Source organism: Schistocerca americana, chromosome 1 (assembly GCF_021461395.2).
Source record: "Schistocerca americana isolate TAMUIC-IGC-003095 chromosome 1, iqSchAmer2.1, whole genome shotgun sequence".
Classification (NCBI taxonomy): domain Eukaryota; kingdom Metazoa; phylum Arthropoda; class Insecta; order Orthoptera; family Acrididae; genus Schistocerca; species Schistocerca americana.
Window position 1 is genome coordinate 302,215,635 of NC_060119.1, and position 20,592 is coordinate 302,236,226.

Here is a 20,592-nt window from a genome sequence, read left to right on the forward strand (position 1 = left end):
ATTTTATGCGGCGCCACTATGGACTACAAATCGTCCTCGTTTTTCTAGTCTTAAAGTCTTAACTAACGTGGACAAGGTGGAGGGTTCGATGAGGGTATAAATAACTGGATAGTGGATAGTCAGAGTATATAAGAGCAATATTTAGTGGCTGCAAATCAGACTAGCAATTATTATAGAAGTGCATTTATTATATTATCCCTCAGTTCAACACGAGACCTAAGTGAACACATGAAGTCAAGAATAATTGCAAGTGGAACACATCTGCGTCGGAGTAGTGAAAAAGTACATCTACACAAATCACATTTCTTACAACATGGCAACTGGTGTATGCTTTACCTGCAAATCTGGAGTCAGGCCAATCGCTTTATCAGCTTGAAGAATTAAGTACCAACAACAAAAATATACTCACTCTCATAGTATCGTTTGGCGCCTATACTGGTTCAACATTAATCCGCAGAAGTGAATAGATAAGTTGTTAAACCCAAGAAATGTCGATGCGTATGGATTTTGCCCTCTCTTGTTCTCAATGGCTCCGATCTTTTCCAAGTCAATATACTTGTAATGCCTGGTTATTTAACCTTTTTTTAAAAAAGAAAATTTGACTGAATGAAGACTAGACAGCAATATGACCGATTGGGAATAACGTGAATCAGTTTATAGCACAACACTTGCCAGTGAGTGGCACTATGTGGTTCTCCATATTGGCTGCTGCTCCGGAGCGGCTCTCGCACCAAACAGCTGTCCGCAGTCCTGAGCTACTGGTTAGCATCGCTGTCTCCATAACGCGGGGTCTCGGGTTCGATTCCTGGACAGGACTGAGGTTTTCTTCGCTCAGGTACTGGGTGTTTGTGTTGTCCTAATCGTTTCATCCCGTTTTCATTGATAGCCGGAGTGGCGCCAAATACACTGAAGCGCCAAAGAAACTGGAACAGGCATGCGTATTGAAATATAGAGATATGTAAACAGGCAGAATACGGCGCTACGGGCGGCAACGCCTATATAAGGCAACAAGCCTCTGCCGCAGTTGTTAGATTGGTCACTGCTGCTACCATGGCACGTTATCAAGATTTAAGTGAGTTTGAAAAATGGTTCAAATGGCTCTGAGCACTATGAGACTTAACATCTATGGTCATCAGTCCCCTAGAACATAGAACTACTTAAACCTAACTAACCTAATGACAGCACACAACACCCAGCCATCACGAGGCAGAGAAAATCTCTGACCCCGCCGGGAATCGAACCCGGGGACCCGGGCGTGGGAAGCGAGAACGCTACCGCACGACCACGAGATGCGGGCTAAGTGAGTTTGAACGTGGTGTTATAGTCGCCGCGCGGGGGATGGGACACAGCATCTGCGAGATAGCGATGAAGTGGGGATTTTCCCGTACGACCATTTCACGACTGTACCATGAATATCAGGAATCCGGTAAAACATCAAATCTCCGACATCGCTGCGGCCGGACAAAGATCCTACAAGAACGGGAACGACGACGACTGAAGAGAATCGTTCATCGTGACAGGAGGGCAACCCTTCAGCAAATTGCTGCAGATTTCAATGCTGGGCCATAAACAAGTGGCAGCGTGCGAACCATTTAACGACACATCATCGATATGGGCTTTCGGTGCCGAAGGCTCACTCGTGTACCCTTGATGGCTGCACGACACGAAGCTTTACGCCTCGCCTGGGCCCGTCAACACCGACATTGGACTGTTGATGACTGGAAACATGTTGCCTGGTCGGACGAGTCTTGTATCAAATTGTATCGAGCGCATGGACGTGTACGGATATGGAGACATCCTCATGAATCCATGGACCCTTCATGTCAGCAGGGGACTCTTTAAGCTGGTGTGGGACCCCTGATACATCAAGATACGACTCTGACAGATGATACGTACGTAAGCATCCTGCCTGATCACCTGCATCCATTCATGTCCATCATGCATTCCGACGGACTTGGGCAATTCCAGCGGACAATGCGACACCCCACAAGTCCAGAAATGCTACAGAGTGGCTCCAGGAACGCTCTTCTGAGTTGCAGGTGTACCAGTTTCTTTGGCCCTTCAGTGCAAAATGACTTGCATTAGGCAGCCGCACAACTCCAGACGAGGTCGTCTGGTCAATAATGCCATACCATCATTTCATTATCAAAGAACTTGGTTTATCTTATTTATTTATTAGATTATGTGGAGCCATGTGAGCTACTTGGTGATGGAATGAGAACCTCAATAGTTTACAGATTGCTGGTTAGGGAATCTATAACCAAATATTTAAAGAATTAAAAAAACACAAAAAAGAGAATACTCGAATAAATAACACATTAGAGAGAAAAGTTCTCACTTACTGCAAGGAACTCCTGACAGAATAGATTGACTGTGCAACAACAAAACGTTTCCACTTAGATTTGATACTTGGTGTTTATCAGTCAGCTTTTTTTCAGTTCTTTTGGTGGGCTATATATCATCGATATATATAAAGGAAAGCAACTGAACCATAACAGAACCATGTGGCGCCCTCCTCTTTGCATGACCCCTGTCAGATGCAAATCTCTTCCCTGTCACACTGGTACCCTTCCCTGTTTGTTGACACCGGAAGACAACCTTCTGCTTCCTGCTTTCTCGTGATCTATTTGCTCGAAAGAAATTCATCAAGCTTAAATTATAAGTGAAGAAGGATGTGACTGATGAGAAAGAAGATAAAAGGAGAGAAGATAAAATAGGCTCATTTCAATAACGATTCACGTTATTTCGACAGTATGTGTTCCTTGAATAACACATTAGGTGTGAAAAGAGTTTAAAATGCAGACAAAAGGAACCCATTCACGTTTTTTCGTCAGCGTGTCTTCTTTAATTAACACATTAGGTGTGAAAGGAGTTAAAAAGGCAGACAAAAGGAACAGAGTGAAATATTTGTCATCTTGACGTACATCAACAGTATTTGTTCCAAGATTAGAGGGGCCAATTAAGTGGAAAATCAGGCATCCTTTCAGCATGTATACGTTTCCTCTTGCATTTAGTTAATGACAACAGCAATATAAGACCGAAAAGTGTTTACGGGATCCTATACTTGTGCGGAAAATCCTGCATTGGTCAAACGTCGCACTGTTAAGGATAGTGGTGCCGTTCATGGTTAGGGCAATGTGGTAAAATCAGCTCGACTACAGAGAATGGATCAACAAGAGGAGACTTCTACTTACCATCTTCGCATTTGGCATCCCAATCGACAACCAGTTATCAACGCTTTTCGCCAGACTGTGCTGTTATCTGGGCACTGCCCGTAAACAGTGCTGCCTAGCGCCTCTTGTCCATACTGCGGATTTTGCTGCTGCATTCTATGCTAGCAGCAGTATCGTCTCAATACGATGGGCAGGAACTTCATCGAAAAATATAAAACAAAGAGTGACTCGATCGTCAGCCCGAAGGTTGGTGTGAACACTTTTCTAGACACGATCTTATTGGAGGTGGAAGCCCCTTCCATTCCTCCGACCTTCGAACTGACTTGCCCAATTACAGGGGACCTACAGGTTGACATGTATTCCGAGCCACGTTGCAACTTAGCTTTCTTCTCATTAATGTACTGTCATAGGCGCTAATGCCCTTGCCGCAGTGGTAACAGTGGTTTCCATCAGATCACCGAAGTTAAGCGCTGTCGGGTTAGGCTAGCACTTGGATGGGTGACCGTCCGATCTGCCGAGTGCTGTTGGCAAGTGAGGTGCACTCAGCACTTGTGAAGCAAACTGAGGAGCTACTTGATTTAAGTTGCGGCTCCAGTCTCGTAAACTGACATAATGCCGGGAGAGCAGCGTGCTGACCACATGCTCCTCCACATCCGCTTCCAGTGACGCCTGTGGACTGAGGATGACACGGCGGCCGGTCGGTGCCGTTGGGCCTTCATGGCCTGTTCGCGCAGAGTACAGTTTTTGTATTGTCATAGGCGAAAGACGCAAAGAGTGAGTGAAATGAAATGACATGATCGTATGGCATTTTTGGCAGGGAGATCCCATCTGGGGTTGTTCGGCCACCTAGTGCAAGTGTGTGTATTTGACGCCACTTCTGCGAGTTGCGCGTCGATGGCGATGACAATGACGATGATGATGACGACAACGGCGGCGACGATGACGGCGATGACGATGACGAAATATATCATAAGGTCGATTCTGAATCGAACACCAGTGATTTGGATTTGTAGAGTGGCATTTTCTATGCAAATTGAGCCTCCTCTAAGAGTTTTTCCTTCGAAATTTTTCTTTTCTTAAAATGTAAATGATACGGATTTCCAGAACGAAATTAAAAGAAGAAATAAGTGCACTCTTCTCGCGGATTAATTTGAAAAGGACTAAAAGAAGAAATCAAGCTTCTTGGTTGTTAGGTTTCGTGACCATTCGTATCTTTTATTGCAGATGTGTGAATGAGAATGGATAACGCAATCTGAAAAAAAAAAAAAAAAAAAATTTTTTTTTGCTTGGATCTATATTTCAAAAGTATATCAAGAGGTAAATCACGAAATCGTTAATTGATGTGTTGTTAACTGTAAGGGAAAAAGTGACAGTCGAACCTCTCATAGCTATTGTGCCTGGCTGTCAGGAACAATTTCCAGTCCGGTTGAAAAATTCTCAGCGTATCTCTAATGTGGGGTACCGTTCCGTTCCGTTTCTGGTCCAATTCCTCATTTCATTTACATCTACAAGTACATTTACACTTACATCCACACTCCCCAAACTGCAGTATATTACATGGCGGAGGATGCCTTATACCACTAATACACATTTCCTTTCCTTTTTTACTCGGAAACAGAGCTACGGAAAAACGACTAAAAGCGTCCATACGAACCCTAATTTATCGCATCTTATCTTCGTCGACCTTTCACGAAATATACTTTGGCGGCAGTAGAATGGTTCTGCAGGAGGCCTCAAATCTGTAAGTTTCCGCAATACTGCCTTGCGAAGAGAGCGTCGTCTTCCCTTCAGGGATTCCTGTTTGAGTTGGCGAAGCATCTCCGTAATACCTGCGTGCTGGTCTACTGGTAACAAATCTAGCAGCCCACATCTGAATTGCTTCAGTCTCTACCTTTAATCCGAACTGGTGAGGATTCCAAATGCTCGAACAGAACGCAAAAAACGGTCGGACTAACCATTTATACGCCGTATCCTTTACGGACGACCTACACTTTCCCAAAATTCTCTCAATAAAATGCCTTCCCTACTACCAACCTGAAGAGCTCATTCCATTTCATATCGCTCAGGAACGTTACGTCTAGATATTTAATCAATGTGACTGTCAAACTTCACACTACTACCTACTAATGCTGTATTCGAACGTGATTCTTTTTCCTACTCGTCTGCATTAACTTACCGTTTTATGTATGTAGAACAAGCTGCCATTCGTCACAGCAACTAGAAATCTTGTATAAGTCATCTTGTATCCTCCTACACTCGCTCGAAAATGACACCTTTCCGAAACCGTCAGGTCACTTATGTATAAGGAACATAAAAGTGGTTCTATCACACTTTTCTGGGACACTCCTGACGATACTCCTGTCTCTGATAAACATTCGCCATCGAGGACAACGTACTGGATTGTATTACTTAAGAAGTCTAGCTACTCACATAACTGGGATCCTAAAGAGTAAGCTCTGTCGTTCATCAACAGTCTCTAGTGGGGCACCGCGTCAAGCGTTTTCCGGAAATGTAGGACTATGGAATGGGCCCCTTGCTTTCCTTCCATGGTTAGTAGGAGATCTTGATAGAAAAGGGCAAGTTGAGTTTCGCACGAGTGATGCTTTCTAAATCCGTGCTGATCTGTGGACGGAATATTTTCCATCTGAAGGAAATTTATTGTACTAGGGTAATCACAAAAGTAAGGTCTCCTATTTTTTTCCGGCCAAATGTTCTTTTAACCTAGGGAACAGGTGATAGTCATTGGGCGCCAAGTCAGGACTATAGGGTGGTTGGGTGATTATGTTCCACTGGAACTGTTGCAGGAGAGCAACGGTTTGCCGAGCGATGTGTGAGCGAGCGGTGTCATGGAGAATGTGTACGTCTTTGCTCAACATTCCTCTTCTCCGGTTCTGAATTGCCCGTTTGAGTTTTTTCAGAGTCTCACAGTACCTGTCAGCGTTAATTATGGTCCTAGCGATTCAGCTCCGACGACGTGGTGATAGAAGAGGTTCATAACTTTCTAAACAGCATGGCGACGATCTGGTATGACATGAGCATACAAAACCTGCGACAGCGTCTACAAAAATGCATCGACAGAAATGGTGATTATGTCGAAAAATAGCTAATTGTTCAAGCTGCAAACTGATGTAAACCATTATAGAAATAAACAGGTCTATGAACTTATAAAAAAACAGGAGATCTTACTTTTGGCATTATCTCGTATTCGAGCTCAGAATGCGTTAAAGAATTCAGCAGCAAACCGGTGTTGAGGACAATGGTCTGCAGTAGGCGGGTCAGTTCTTTTACCTTTCTTATATACAGGAGTGACTTGTACTTTTTGCTCTGGACTTTGCGCTGGGTGAGAGATTCACGATAAATGTGAGCTGAGTAAGGGCTCAACGCCACAGAGTACTGTCCGGACAACCGAACTGGGATACCATCTCCACCTGGCAACTTTTTTTTTCAATTCTTTTAGCTGATTCTCTAAGCTACGGATACAAATTTCTATGTCCTCCATCGTGAGTCTGTACGACTGTCAAACGACGGTATGTTGTACGAATCTCGTGCGTGAATGATTTCTTAAACGTGTGGTTTAAAACTTAATCTATACTTTTGCTGTCTTCCATTGCCGCACGAGGTTGGTAGACGAGTGACTGGATGTGAGTCTTCGGCCTGCTTATTGATTTTACGTATGACCAGAATTTTCTCGGGTTCTCGGCAGGATCTTTACGACCACAATAATTTCTAGTAACATTCGCCTCTCAACATTTACGCATTCTTATTTGAACCGAGAGTGCAACAATTTCTGTTTCCTCCGCATTTTCCGAATTTGGTTATTAAGCCACAGAAGGTCTTTTCCGTCCTTAAACAACTTTCTTGGCACATATGTCTCAAGAGCGCGATTTATAATGAGTTTAAACTTTACCCATAAGCGTTCTATGTCCGTCCCGCTGGAGAAAAATGTCCATTCATGTCTAAGTGGGATGCAAGCAACAGCTTACCTGCTCGTTATAGCATAAACACTCACCTGATCTTCTTGACGAATTTCTTAACTTCAGTAACCATCGTCGCTATGATATCATGGTCACTAATCCATGTCTCTAAACTGACACTGTCGAGAATGTCAGACCTGTTTGTAGCTACAAGGTCTAAAATATTCCCATAACGTTTGGGGTCTCGAACTACCTGCTCAAGACAGTTCTCGGAAAATGTGATCAACAGTACTTTCCAAGACTGACTGTCCTTACCCGTTGCAATGAATCCATAAACGTCCGCCGGCCGGAGTGGCCGAGCGTTTCTAGGAGCATCAGTTTGGAACCGCGCGACCGCTACGGTCGCAGGTTCGAATTCTGCCTCGGGCATGGATGTGTGTGATGTCCTTAGGTTAGTTAGGTTTAAGTAGTTCTAAGTTCTAGGGGACTGATGACCTCAGAAGTCAAGTCCCATAGCGCTCAGAGCCATTTGAACCATAAACGTCCCTGTGTATACTAGTTAGATCCAGTCACCTTCAACTAACATTGTATGATCTGAGTATTTCCAGGCTACTGACCGTGGAATTTCCTTGAATGACTGTAAAACTGTGACAGAGGACTCGGGTGGCCGGTAGAGCCATAGAACAATAAACTTTATTTCTCGCAGATCTGTTATAAGCCACTGTCACAGTCGAATTCGACCTCAATAGAGACAATATTTTTGAATTTGTTGTTGCATAAAAACCGATGCGCTGTTTTAATTTGAACATAACACTGTTTGCACTAGGGGCAATTTTACAACTTCATTTTACGTCTTTTCTCTCGACTCACCGGGCCACAGAGGAACGTCGAAATGTTGCACACTTTTAACGACAGCATCGGACGTGACATAATTCGTCTCGAAAACACATCCATTCGTTTCTCCTTCACTCTCACCGCATCCTTCTTTTCGACAAACTAGTCCTGTCAATTTGCTGTACGAAGTTGCGGACTGAATCTTTTCAGCTTCACATGGCCTCGGTGATATGACTACGAGTTACCGTAATTGTCATAATTAAGTGACTGTGTGTGACTTACGGGGTCTGAACATTTTCGGAACCAGTCTGTTGATACAGCTGACGAGACAACTACCAGGAAAGTGGGATGTTGTAGTGGAACGTACGGTGATGCTAGACATATATCACGACTGCTTCCTCGATCTGGTAAACCACTCTGTGCTGCTGAGTTTTCTCAGTTACTTTAGCTAGTCCTAGTGGAATATAGCTTTAAATGTCTCTACTAGAAAGATCAACCGGCCTAAAGCTCTACACAGGGAAAGTATGTGTAAGCATCTACAACGATAATTGACCAATCAGATTTTCACACCAGCACTTGTAGACTAAATTTTAATTGATGGGGGATTTGACGAAGAAACTAATATGACATGTGTAGTTTTTAAGCAAAATGAAGAGCAGTTCCAAGTTGTCCTGCTATCGACTCTAAAAACTGTAGTGGAAGTGGCTCCTGACCCTAATATTTTCGATAAATGAAGAAATACACAAACAGTGAGCAGTTAAAGTAAACTTCCGAGACTGGAATCGTAAAAGCGATTTGTGGAAACCGACTTATTGTTTCTCGCTGTGTGAAGTACGTATTTTACGTTGTGATATGCCATTAGTAGTGTCTATCCAACATTTGTGGAATCTACTAGTAGCAGCGATATTGTTCCAAGACTATTCAGTGTTGTGTACAATTCTGTGCGTGCTAACAGAAGAATGAATGAAAAAGCCATATTTTCAACGTCAAATGGTTGACATACGATGTTCTTAGAAGGCGGCGTACAAAAATCATTTAAATAATTCATTTACTAAGTAACAAACTACATTTCATAAGTATTTCATGCAATTAGTTATTACATGTCTTCATGGCTTCCTCTACGAAAAATTTTAACAAATCATTCATATTATAGATCTAACTGTCGCATGTTCACTTTCTTGTAATGCACGTGAAATTCTTATTCAAAAAAATTAAGTCCTGCCACAATGGTTGCAATAATGCTGTGTAATTTCTCCAATCTAAAAGCTGTTCAAACAATATATTAACACAGCATAATGAAAATGCGCTGAAAGATTTTGAAAACAATTTATGTTGATCAGAAAATGATATGTACACGTGATTACAAAATGGGCATTGCTATAGTCGTTTTATTAATATCCTTAATAATAATTTCTTGCTTAATGTAAATAACTTGTAGGGTATACTTATGACGGTTAAGATGCGCATCAAAATCTGTAAAACATTGCAATTCATTGTACAATTAAAGATTTTAGTTGAAAAAGGCTAAGTGGTAAAGTGCTTGAATACTAACCCAAAGGCCCTGAGATCGAACTTTGTTTCACTATTTTTATTTTTATTTCAGTTACCGTTTACTTCACCTCTGGTGCTGACTTATTCTACATCCACGCGGCTACTCTGCAATTCACAATTAACTGCCTGGCAGAGGATTCATAAAAACACCTTCAAGCTATTGCTCTACAGATCCTCTCAGGAGCAGGGCGCAAGAAAAAAGAACACTCAAAGCTTTCCATACGAACTCTGATTTCTCTATCCAGATGGGCGCCAGTAAAATATTTTTGCATTCGGAGGGAAAAATAAGTCATTGAAATTTCATGAGGAGATCCTTTGTTTTAATGATCGCTGCCCTGGTTCGCGCATCATATTCGTGGCATTCTCTCCGCTATTAAGCGATAACATACAACGATCTGCCCTTCTTTGAACTTTTTCGATGTCCTCCGTCAGTCCTCTCTGATGCGGATCCCACAAAGCGCAGCAATACTCGAGAAGACGACGGGCGTCACAACATTATGTATGTGACCGTTCCAATTCAAGTAGTTCGCAACTGTAATTCATAAGTATTTAGTTGAATTTACAGACTTTAGACTTGTGTGATCTATAGTTTAACAGAAATTTAGCGGAATCCTTTCAGTACGCATGTGGATAACTTCACACTTTTCATTATTTAGAGTCAATTGCCACTCTTCGCACAATACAGATATCTGCCTAAATCAGTTTGAAATTGGTTTTGATCATCTGATAACTTTACAAGACAGTAAGCGACAGTATCATCTGCAAACAATCTAAGAGGGTTGCTCAGATTGTCTCCTAAATCGTTTAACTAGGTCAGGGACAGAAGACGGCCTATAACACTTCCTTGGGGAAAGCCAGATACTACTTTTGTAATAGATTGTTGATCTGAAATATTTGATTTATGTCTTGCGAGATATGTCTGTAGTAATACACCCAATGTACTGAACTCATGTTTTTATTTACAAATTTATTTCCGAACTGTTGTATGTTGAAATTTATAGGGCAAATTATCAGTTATGGAAAATGAAGAGGAAGGAGTATAAACTTGACAATTCGTGTTTTACTAATGTGCATAACGTGGATAATGATATTGTGTTTCCAATTCTGTCAGAGCAACAATACGTTTTCTGGGTTTCCACAGTATAAGTTATTAGGCCGATGACGCATTGAAAAGGCATTAATTGGATATGAAAAGATGTGTTAAAAGCTTATAGGCTACATATTTCAACATTGCATATTCCAGCAGAAATAACCGAAGTGGCTTCAGAACATAGGAAATAAAACAAACGAAACGTTATCTGGTCGACTCCCATAGTTCCGAGAACGTCAAAAAGTCTTTAACAAATATTCACTATTCTTGGCGTTCGTTCGACGTGTACACCCCACACAAGATTGTTCACTAACCTCCACATAAATATATAGCCATACAGGAATGACATTTGCTTTTCACGTCATAACGCTAAGTAGTTTTACATCACATACACAACCTGAAAAACAAAAACAAAACAAAAAAGCGACCTTGGCGATGGCCTGTGGAATGGCCACTCTCTCTGTAAGTAGGCTCTCTAGTATGGCCTTCCTTTCCCCATCCGCTTGCCTCCGTCTGCAGTTCGTGACTGGCGGCAATCGCTTCACGTGACATTTGCCGCCCTACTGGGTCCTCCTCTTACCTGAGTGATAGGAAGTGTTAAGTTTTTTCGGAAGTTTCGAATGAGGTGATGCCACAGCACGAAGCTTTCGGCTGCATTTTTCTTCCTTTGGTTGAGAAACTCTCTAGGATTTTTGCTGAACGAAGAGACAGAAGTGGTTATTTGAAAATTGATGTATAGCTGAGCTAAAACAACTTATTATCGTTTCGAATTTAAGACTGCTGCATTCTTTTCACATTTGTTTACATGCGTTTAGGTATCACCACAGTATACAAGAAAATAAAAGAAGACATTAAAAGCATAAAAGAGATGCAGTACAATCAATTTTTTTTAAAAACTCAGTATTATACAGCTATTTCTATACCACACTACGGAAATTCCGAAAGTAGCACAACTTACATCATGTGCGCAAAACAATGTTCGTTGTTACATATGAAAGTTTACGAAACTTAAATGCTATATTCTGCAGGTAACTAACTGCACATTCTTTTTTTGGACAGTACATGTTTTCTTACAATGTAAAATGAAAAAGCCAGTCTGGCAAACAACACTGATATTTGATAGCATAGTTCCTGTTTTATGTCAGTTCTTGCAGTAGCAGTTTGTGTTGAAAAGTAGAGCAATCCGTTATGCCCCAGAAGAAGAGAACAGTAATACCATCTTTTCCTAATACCGTACACAATAGGTACATTGTTGTCTCTACTTTCATTCCTAGCCTCTTATGTAATTAGTAGGTTCAATTTTTTTTGTAGTAAGTACGTTCAAACACTAAATATAGTTATCTGTGCATAGTACACTATGCGATCAAAATTATCAGGATACCTGGGTGGAAAATACTTTCATAAACATCCCAAAGGTGTTCTATAGGATTCATGTCAGGACTCTGTGCAGGGCAGTCCATTACAGTGATGTTATTGTTGTGTAACCACTTCGCCACAGGCCGTGTATTATGAACAGGTGCTGGATCGTGTTGAAAGATGCAATCGCCATCCACGAATTGCTCTTCAATAGTGTGAAGTAAGACGGAGCTTAAAACAGCACTGTACGCCTGTGCTGTGATAGTGCCACGCAAAACGACAAGGGGTGCAAGCCCTCTACGTGGAAAACACGGCCACACCATCACACCGCCGCTTCCGAATTTTACTCTTGGCGCTATACACACTGGCATATGACGTTCACCAGACATTCGCCATACCTACGCCCTTCCATCGGATCGTCACATTGTGTACCGTGATTCATCACTCCACACAAGGTTTTCACGCTGTTCAATCGTCCAATGTTTACACTCCTTACACCAAGCGAGGCGTCGTTTGGCATTTACTGGCGTGGTGTGTGGCTTATGAGCAGCCACTCGACCATGAAACCCAAGTTTTCTCACCTCTCGCCCAACTGTCATAATTCTTGCAGTGGATCCTGATGCAGTTTGGAATTTCTGTGTGGTCTGGATATACAGCTGCCTGTTACACGTTACGACCCTCTTCAACTGTCGGCGGTCTCTGTCAGTCAACAGACTAGGTCGGCCTGTACGCTTTAGTGCTGTATGTGTCCCTTCACGTTTCCACTTCACTATCACATCGGAAACAGTGGATCTAGGGATGTTTAGGAGTGTGGAAATCTCGTCTACAGACGTAAGACGCAAGTGACACCAAATCACCTGACCACGTTCGATGTCCGTAAGTTCCACGGAGCGCCCCATTCTCTCACGATGTCTAATGACTACTGACGTCGCTGATGTGGAGTACGTGGCAGTAGGTGGAAGCACAATGCACCTAATATGAAAAACGTATGTTTTTGGGGTGTCCGGATACTTTTGATCACATAGTGTATATGTACCAATTACACTGTAGCCAAGATACACATGCGTGTGCTGCTAGCTACCAAGCAAAGTTACAGAGTACGCTTCATGATTGGGTGATACATTGGTATGGAGGATACTGTTCGTTGTGTGCTAGATACAACTAAGGCATTTGTGTTTTCCATAGAACTTTGCTCAGTAAAAATTCTTTGAAGAAAATACGACAGTATTACTTCAAATGGTTCAAATGGCTCTGAGCATTATGTGACTTAACTTCTAAGGTCATAAGTCGCCTAGAACTTAGAACTAATGAAACCTAACTAACCTAAGGACACCACACACATCCATGCCTGAGGCAGGATTCGAACCTGCGACCGTAGCGGTCGCTCGGTGCCAGACTGTAGCGCCTAGAACCGCACGGCCGCTCCGGCCGCCAATATTACTTCATGCACAGTATACACTGATGAGCCAAAACATTATGACTACTTGCTTAATAGCTTGCTTGTCTGTCATTGGATGCGCCATGTGACGGGCTGCGCAAGTTGGACGAAAGATGTCACCTGCGAACAGTCCTCTTGTGTGAACGACATGATGACTATACGCAGCAGAAAAAGAAATGCACAAATCAAGACGTGTTTCCCGCTTGAAAGCACACACCCGAGTGAATGCTCCGATTTGTACTGGCAGCAACATGAGACACATCCGCATAGCGCGGCGTGCGGTCACAGCGTCGAGAGTGGCGCGTTGTAGCTCGTCGCGGCCAACCGCCACAATGTATCGTGTATTTACTCGGTACTGGAAAGAGGTGTGGCTTTACTTGCAGCATTAAAAACGATTTACACTACTGGCCATTAAAATTGCTACACCACGAAGATGACGTGCTACAGACGCGAAATTTAACCGACAGGAAGAAGATGCTGTGATAGACATATGATTAGCTTTTCAGAGCATTCACACAAGGTTGGCGCCGGTGGCAACACCTACAACGTGCTGACATGAGGAAAGTTTCCAACCGATTTCTCATACACAAACAGCAGTTGACCGGCGTTGCCTGGTGAAAGTTGTTGTGATGCCTCGTGTAAGGAGGAGAAATGCGTTCCATCACGTTTCCGACTTTGATAAAGGTCGGATTGTAGCCTATCGCGATTGCGGTTTATCATATCGCGACATTGCTGCTCGCATTGGTCGAGATCCAATGACTGTTAGCAGAATATGGAATCGGTGGGTTCAGGAGGGTAATACGAAGCGCCGTGCTGGATCCCAACGGCCTCGTATCACTAGCAGTCGAGATGACAGGCGTCTTATCCGCATGGCTGTAACGGATCGTGCAGCCACGTCTCGATCCCTGAGTCAACAGATGGGGACGTTTGCAAGACAACAACCATCTGCACGAACAGTTCGACGACGTTTGCAGCAGCATGGACTATCAGCTCGAAGACCATGGCTGCGGTTACCGTTGACGCTGGATCACAGACAGGAGCGCCTGCGATGGTGTACTCAACGACGAACCTGGGTGCACGAATGGCAAAACGTCATTTTTTCGGATGAATCCAGGCAGCATCATGATGGTTGCATCCGTGTTTGGCGACATCGTGGTGAACGCACATTGGGGGCGTGGATTCGTCATCGCCATACTGGCGTATCATCCGTCGTGATGCTATGGGTTGCCATTGGTTACACATCTCGGTCACCTCTTGTTCGCATTGACGGCACTTTGAACAGTGGACATTACATTTCATATGTGTTACGACCAGTGGCTCTACCCTTCATTCGATCCCTGCGAAACCCTACATTTCAGCAGGATAATGCACGACCGCATGTTGCAGGTCCTGTATGGGCCTTTCTGGATACAGAAAATGTTCGACTGCTGCCCTGGCCAGCATATTCTCCAGATCTCTCACCAATTGAACACGTCTGGTCAATGGTGGCCGAGCAACTGGCTCGTCACAATACGCCAGTCACTACTCTTGATGAACTGTGCTATCGTGTTGAAGCTGAATGGGCAGGTGTACCTGTACACGCGATCCAAGCTCTGTTTGACTCAATGCCCAGGCGTATCAAGGCCGTTATTATAGCCAGAGGTGGTTGTTCTGGGTACTGATTTCTCAGGATCTATGCACCCAAATTGCTTGAAAATGTAATCACATGTCAGTTCTAGTATATTTGTCCAATGAATACCCGTTTATCATCTGCATATCTTCTTGGTGCAGCAATTTTAATGACCAGTAGTGTAAATAACTACATTTCTTACGCAACAATACAGGATGTTTCAGGAAGAAAAGTAAATATTTTAGGTGTTAGTATAGACGAATTGCAATAAAAGTGCCATATAACATGTGTCCAATTGTTACTGAGGACAGAGGTGCAGCTGTTAGTATGTAACCCAAACAAACTTAAAGCAAAGGCAAATGTGGACATTCGCAGTTTATTTTCAAAAATTCCACCCAACTTCAATGCAATTTTGACTTCTCTTGATAACACCACGTGTAGCTTTTCTGAGGTAGTCTTTGCGTTCTTTTATGAGGGCTGGTGATCTAGAAACGTACCCACATCTACAGATCCATCTTCCGGAGAATGTTAGGTTTAGATGATGTGTCACCTAACGACTACAATGTACAGCATCCCCGTCATGCTGGATGAACATACGCTTTCCTATAGCCAAAGAAATCTCTTTCAATATTGCTGGAAGCTTATTTTCAAGAAAGTGTAGATAACGGGGTTCTGTAAGACGATGCGATAACACAAAAGGCACAATCAACTGATTGTCTGTCAAACCACACCACACATTTACAAAGAAGTGCTCTTGAAAATGTCTTACAACAGCATGTGGTTTTTCTTCAGGCAACTGATGTGAATTACAAGTGTCATTGATGCCGTCACGAGGGAAAGTGGCTTCATCAGTAAGGAGTAAAAATGAGATTACCTGGCGATTTTCAAGTATCCAATGACAAAATTCCAGTCGTCTATCTTCACCTCCTGCTCTAAGGTGCTAATGAACTGTAAATTATACGGATGCAGCCCGTACATGCGTAATGTCCGAAATACTCTTGTCCGTGGGACACCGATATGTGCAGAAATTCTACCTGTGCTTGTTGAAGGACTACGTTCTACCGATTAAATAATGTCTTCTCGTTCAACCACAGTCTGTTCATTTACAAGTCCAGATGCAATGTGACTGCTGGGCACTGTACCAATGTCACGCAGTGTATTGAACACAAAAGTAAACACTCTTGAATCTGGCAGTCCGCGGTTGGGATATCGTATGCCGTGTTCTCTACAAGCAGTAACAGCGTTTCCATACACACATACCATATCGGTATACTCAGCATGCGTAAATAGGCACGGCATGTTTACACGCTACAGTACAGTAGACCCGGCCAACAAATCTAAATGAAAAATTCAATTTAAATTAAAGCATAACTTCACAACGTGAACATCAGCACTCTATTGCTGACATTCGATAAATACCCCCTTAGCAACCAATAGCAATCGGTATGCCTACACACGAAACGAAAATGTTTGAACTCAGCTGTATCTCTGTACTCGATCAAAACTGGACACATATTATACGGCATTTTTTACTGTTATTCGTCTATACTACCACCTCTTAAAATATTTACCATTCATTCTGAAACACCCTGTATATGTCATAGTAAAATGCACCAAACATAAACTACAGCTTTCGCTGTAAGCTTTTCTAAATATGCGCGGTGCTATGCTTTAATTTGAAGTAAGACAGGAACTATTGGCAATAACGAAAAGAAAACCATTTCATACTCAAGCTGTGATGTATGGCTATAATGCAAATAACTAAATCTTTTTACCGAACAGTTTCGCAAAAATCGAATGAGAGAGAGAGTGCACCGCGAGTCTTAAAGCTGTGGGTTTTAGGCAGATCGGATGAATGGAAATTCCGCTCTTTGTGTTGGTTGGTTGGTTGTTTTGGGGAAGAAGACCAGACAGCGAGGTCATCGGTCTCATCAGATTAGGGAAGGACGGGGAAGGAAGTCGGCCGTGCCCTTTGAACCATCCCGGCATTTGGCTGGAGAGATTTAGGGAAATCACGGAAAACCTAAATCAGGATGGCCGGACGCGGGATTGAACCGTCGTCCTCCCGAAAGCGAGTCCAGTGTGCTAACCACTGCGCCACATCGCTCGGATGCTCCTCGTGTTGCGTGGAGTGAACAGCAATCCATGTTGCGACGGGCAGTGCGATAGAGACGAGTATCGGCGAAGTTTCGCTGTCATACTTGCGTGAACCAATTAAGTCACTTCCATTACGTTTCCACGCGCTCTGCCGATGCAGGTTGCTTCTACATCTTATCGCGTATCGCATCGTGTAACGTATCACCTCAGTGTGAACCGCACCTAGCAGCAGAAAGAGTCGATCACGAGAGCTCAGTGACTTCGAACATGGATTAACCACTGATTGTCAGTTGAGTAACAAAACCATCAGGTATATTTCAACATTATAAACCTGCCAGGTCGACTGTTGGTGATGTGACTGTGAAGATGAAAGGCGAAGTAACAACCGTGGCTAAATCTAGATCAGGGGGACCTGCTGTACTGACGACCGTGGAACATTGCGCAGGTTGGCTGTAAGCAATCGCATGAAGTCATGGGAAGGAATCACTCGTGAATGTGAGTAGTGCAGCCAGCACAACGACTGTGCGTAGGGAGTTAAAAAGAAAAGAGGTGATAGGGGTACAGTGGTCAAGTAGCTCCTCATAAGGTACATATCTTTTGTAGTCAATGACAGGCGATACTTGAAGTGGGCAAAGAGCGCCGCTACTGGACGGTGGATGGCTGGAAACAGGTGATTTGCAGTGATGAATCATGCCTACAGCAATCTGATAGAGAGGCGCAGGTTTGGCGAATGTCTGGAGGCCGTTACCTGCCATAGTGTGTGGTGTCAACTGTGAAGTACGAAAGAGGTGGTGTTAAGATATGAGGGTGTTTTTTGTGATTTTCGATGTCGCATCCTTACTGCATTTAAAAAACGCTAAAAGCGGAAGAATATGAACACAATTTACAGTATTGTATATTACATACAGTAGAACAGACGATGACTGCATCAGCACGGCCGCGCGGGATTAGTCGAGCGGTCTGAGTCGCTGCAGTCATGAACTATGCGGCTGATCCCGGCGGAGGTTCGAGTCCTGCCTCGGGCACGGGTGTGTGTGTTTGTCCATAGGATAGTTTAGGTTAAGTAGTGTGTAAACTTAGGGACTAATGACCTTAGCAGTAAAGTCCCATAAGATTTCACACACGTATGAACATTTTTTTGCATCAGCATGACACGGGACGCTCCCATAAGTCAACATCTGGAGGCGATCGGTTATGGACAATAATATTCCTGAAATGGACTGGCTTGCCCGTAGTCCCGACCTGAACCCAAAGGAGCACCTTTGGTGTGAGTTGAAAAGTGGAGTTTGCCCTAGACCTGAGCGTCAAACATGACTGCCATTCCTTCACAGACGTTCAGAAACCTCACTGATCCTCCAGTAGAGTTCAAGCTGCTATTAACGCGTGGACAGAGCCTACATTAATGTCCGTTAATTGCAGTACGGACGTCTTTGATAGGATAGAGTAAATTAAGAGCGCCACAGTCAGCAGATGCATTCTGTAGCTATGCTGTAGCAGTTTATTATCAAAAATACAACAAACATTATTTTCTCTATATCAAACATCTTGTTTTCTATTTTATCATTTTAATGGAAATAAGGTGATGGCGGTGAATGCTGTCGCACTGTACACTCAGAAAGTTAAGTGTACGAATGCAAGAGAAAGAGGGCTGTAAATGAACAGCCGTACAAGTGTCGTCCAGCGATAACATTGTCCGGCAGTCATCGCACACAGCGTTGAGTAACGTTTTAATGTTGGTGGAACTACGTACAGCCACAGAGTACTCACCATACGGCTCTGAAGGCGAACTCGAAGAGGCCAGGGAAGACGAGGTCGTCGGTGGCGACCAGCCATCTGCGTCCGAACAGTTTCAGCGACGGCATCGTGCCCACCTGCACAACAACAAGGCTACATTACTTTACACTAGCAAACACGACAATGACTTACACTTGCTAAATATGTGCGGGAATTGGATGCACGTTCTGATTTCCTGCTCCCTCTCTCTATGCCCATCTCTGTTTCCTCCCTTTCTTCGTCCATCTGCTCCTCCTCCCCCTCTCTCTCTCTCTGTCCACCTCCTCCACCCCCTCTCTATGTCTATTTACTCCGCCCTCCCCCCATAAACTTACTGTTTCCCCCTTTCTTTGGCCTCGAATCTTTTTTATTGCTGCTGAAAACGAAATTTTAATTGTTAATTGAAGTCGCTTAAAATGGATGAGTAAATCGGGCTGCGAGCATTGGTGTTAAGAGGTATGAGAGAAACCTCACGTGCTGTTGGATGTGTGAGAATAGTAGCTTCAGTCAGGGCTTAATTTCGGTTGGTACATGTCGGAACGATGTTCAGGTACTTCCTAGACTTTTTTTATCTCGGTAATGGAGAGTTGAAAATGGTACACGTGTATTACATTGCATCGACACCAGTGGACGTGACAATGGGTGACCAACGTGATGCGGCGCGCGGGGGCTTGGGGCGACGTTATTGTTACCTCCATTGGCGGAATGTGTGTGTGTGTGTGTGTGTGTGTGTGTGTGTGTGTGTGTGTGTGTATACTGTACGTTCCGAAGCTGTGATCGGTACATATCGCGTTTTCTTTACGACAGGAGCAATCTCATTGATAGTAGCATGGCAATATCTCGTTTTATGTGTGTCATAGATATTTTTTATTCTATAGGTCTCATTTTACGTTTAAAAGCTTATTTATTTATTCCCTGTACATATGAAACTAGTTACTTCTTTTTCACTCACTATTATGAAAGTTACGAACGACAATATCTGATTGAAGAATCTCATGTACAATCAGTCTGTGGGGAGGTGTAAGATTGCAGCCGTAAGGCAAGGAGAGCTGAGCGGGAGCTATGTTTCTATCTTTTTCTTGCATTGCTACCAACTAACGCGTCACGCACCGATCAGCTACTATAATACAAACGGAGCACGAAGTTAACTTTTCGCGAAGACGTATTATAGGGACGTTCGCGTTCAAATGTGTTGCTTGGTTGTAGTGATGAATGCAGACTTAAAACCAATGCAGTTCAAATGTAGTTCAGTAAGTAAAACAAAAGGCTTTAAAGCATTTACTAAACGCCGAACTCAGTGTCTCATGTCACATTGTATTTTATTTCTCCTAACTCTTGAAGGGGAGGCAGGAGGAAATTAATGTTTAACGTCCCATCGACAACGAGGTCGTTAAGAGACGGAGCACAAGCTCAAATTAAGGAAGGATAGGGAAGGAAATCGGCCGTGCCCTTTCGAAGGAACCATCCTCGCATTTCCCTGACGCTATTTAGGGAAATCACGGAAAACGTAAATCGGGATGGCCGGACGCGGGTTTGAACGGTCGTCCTCTCGAGTGCGAGTCCAGTGTGTAACTCATCGGGAAGTTGGAACTGTACGTTACAACGACTGACCAGGAATGTCTTCTTCGTAGTTCATCGCTAAATGCGTTATTGATTAATACTGGAAACACGTTCACTGATCAGCTACAATGCGATTTTCAACTTTTATAGTCCTGTCTTCCTCAGTTGCGTGTAATATTACGGTATATTAATAATTT

General features: G+C 43.3%; 1 protein-coding gene across 2 annotated transcripts in view; it reads right to left on the bottom strand.

The window, feature by feature from the left end:
- Window positions 1-20,592, bottom strand: part of LOC124595643 (diacylglycerol lipase-beta-like) — an 855,670-nt gene that overhangs the window by 151,702 nt on the left and 683,376 nt on the right. For both annotated transcript variants that reach the window (XM_047134491.1, XM_047134481.1), the window contains exon 4: window positions 18,830-18,933. In XM_047134491.1, the coding sequence (XP_046990447.1) occupies window positions 18,830-18,924 (95 nt within the window). In that variant the 5' untranslated portion in view covers window positions 18,925-18,933. The remainder of the gene's footprint in view (window positions 1-18,829; window positions 18,934-20,592) is intronic.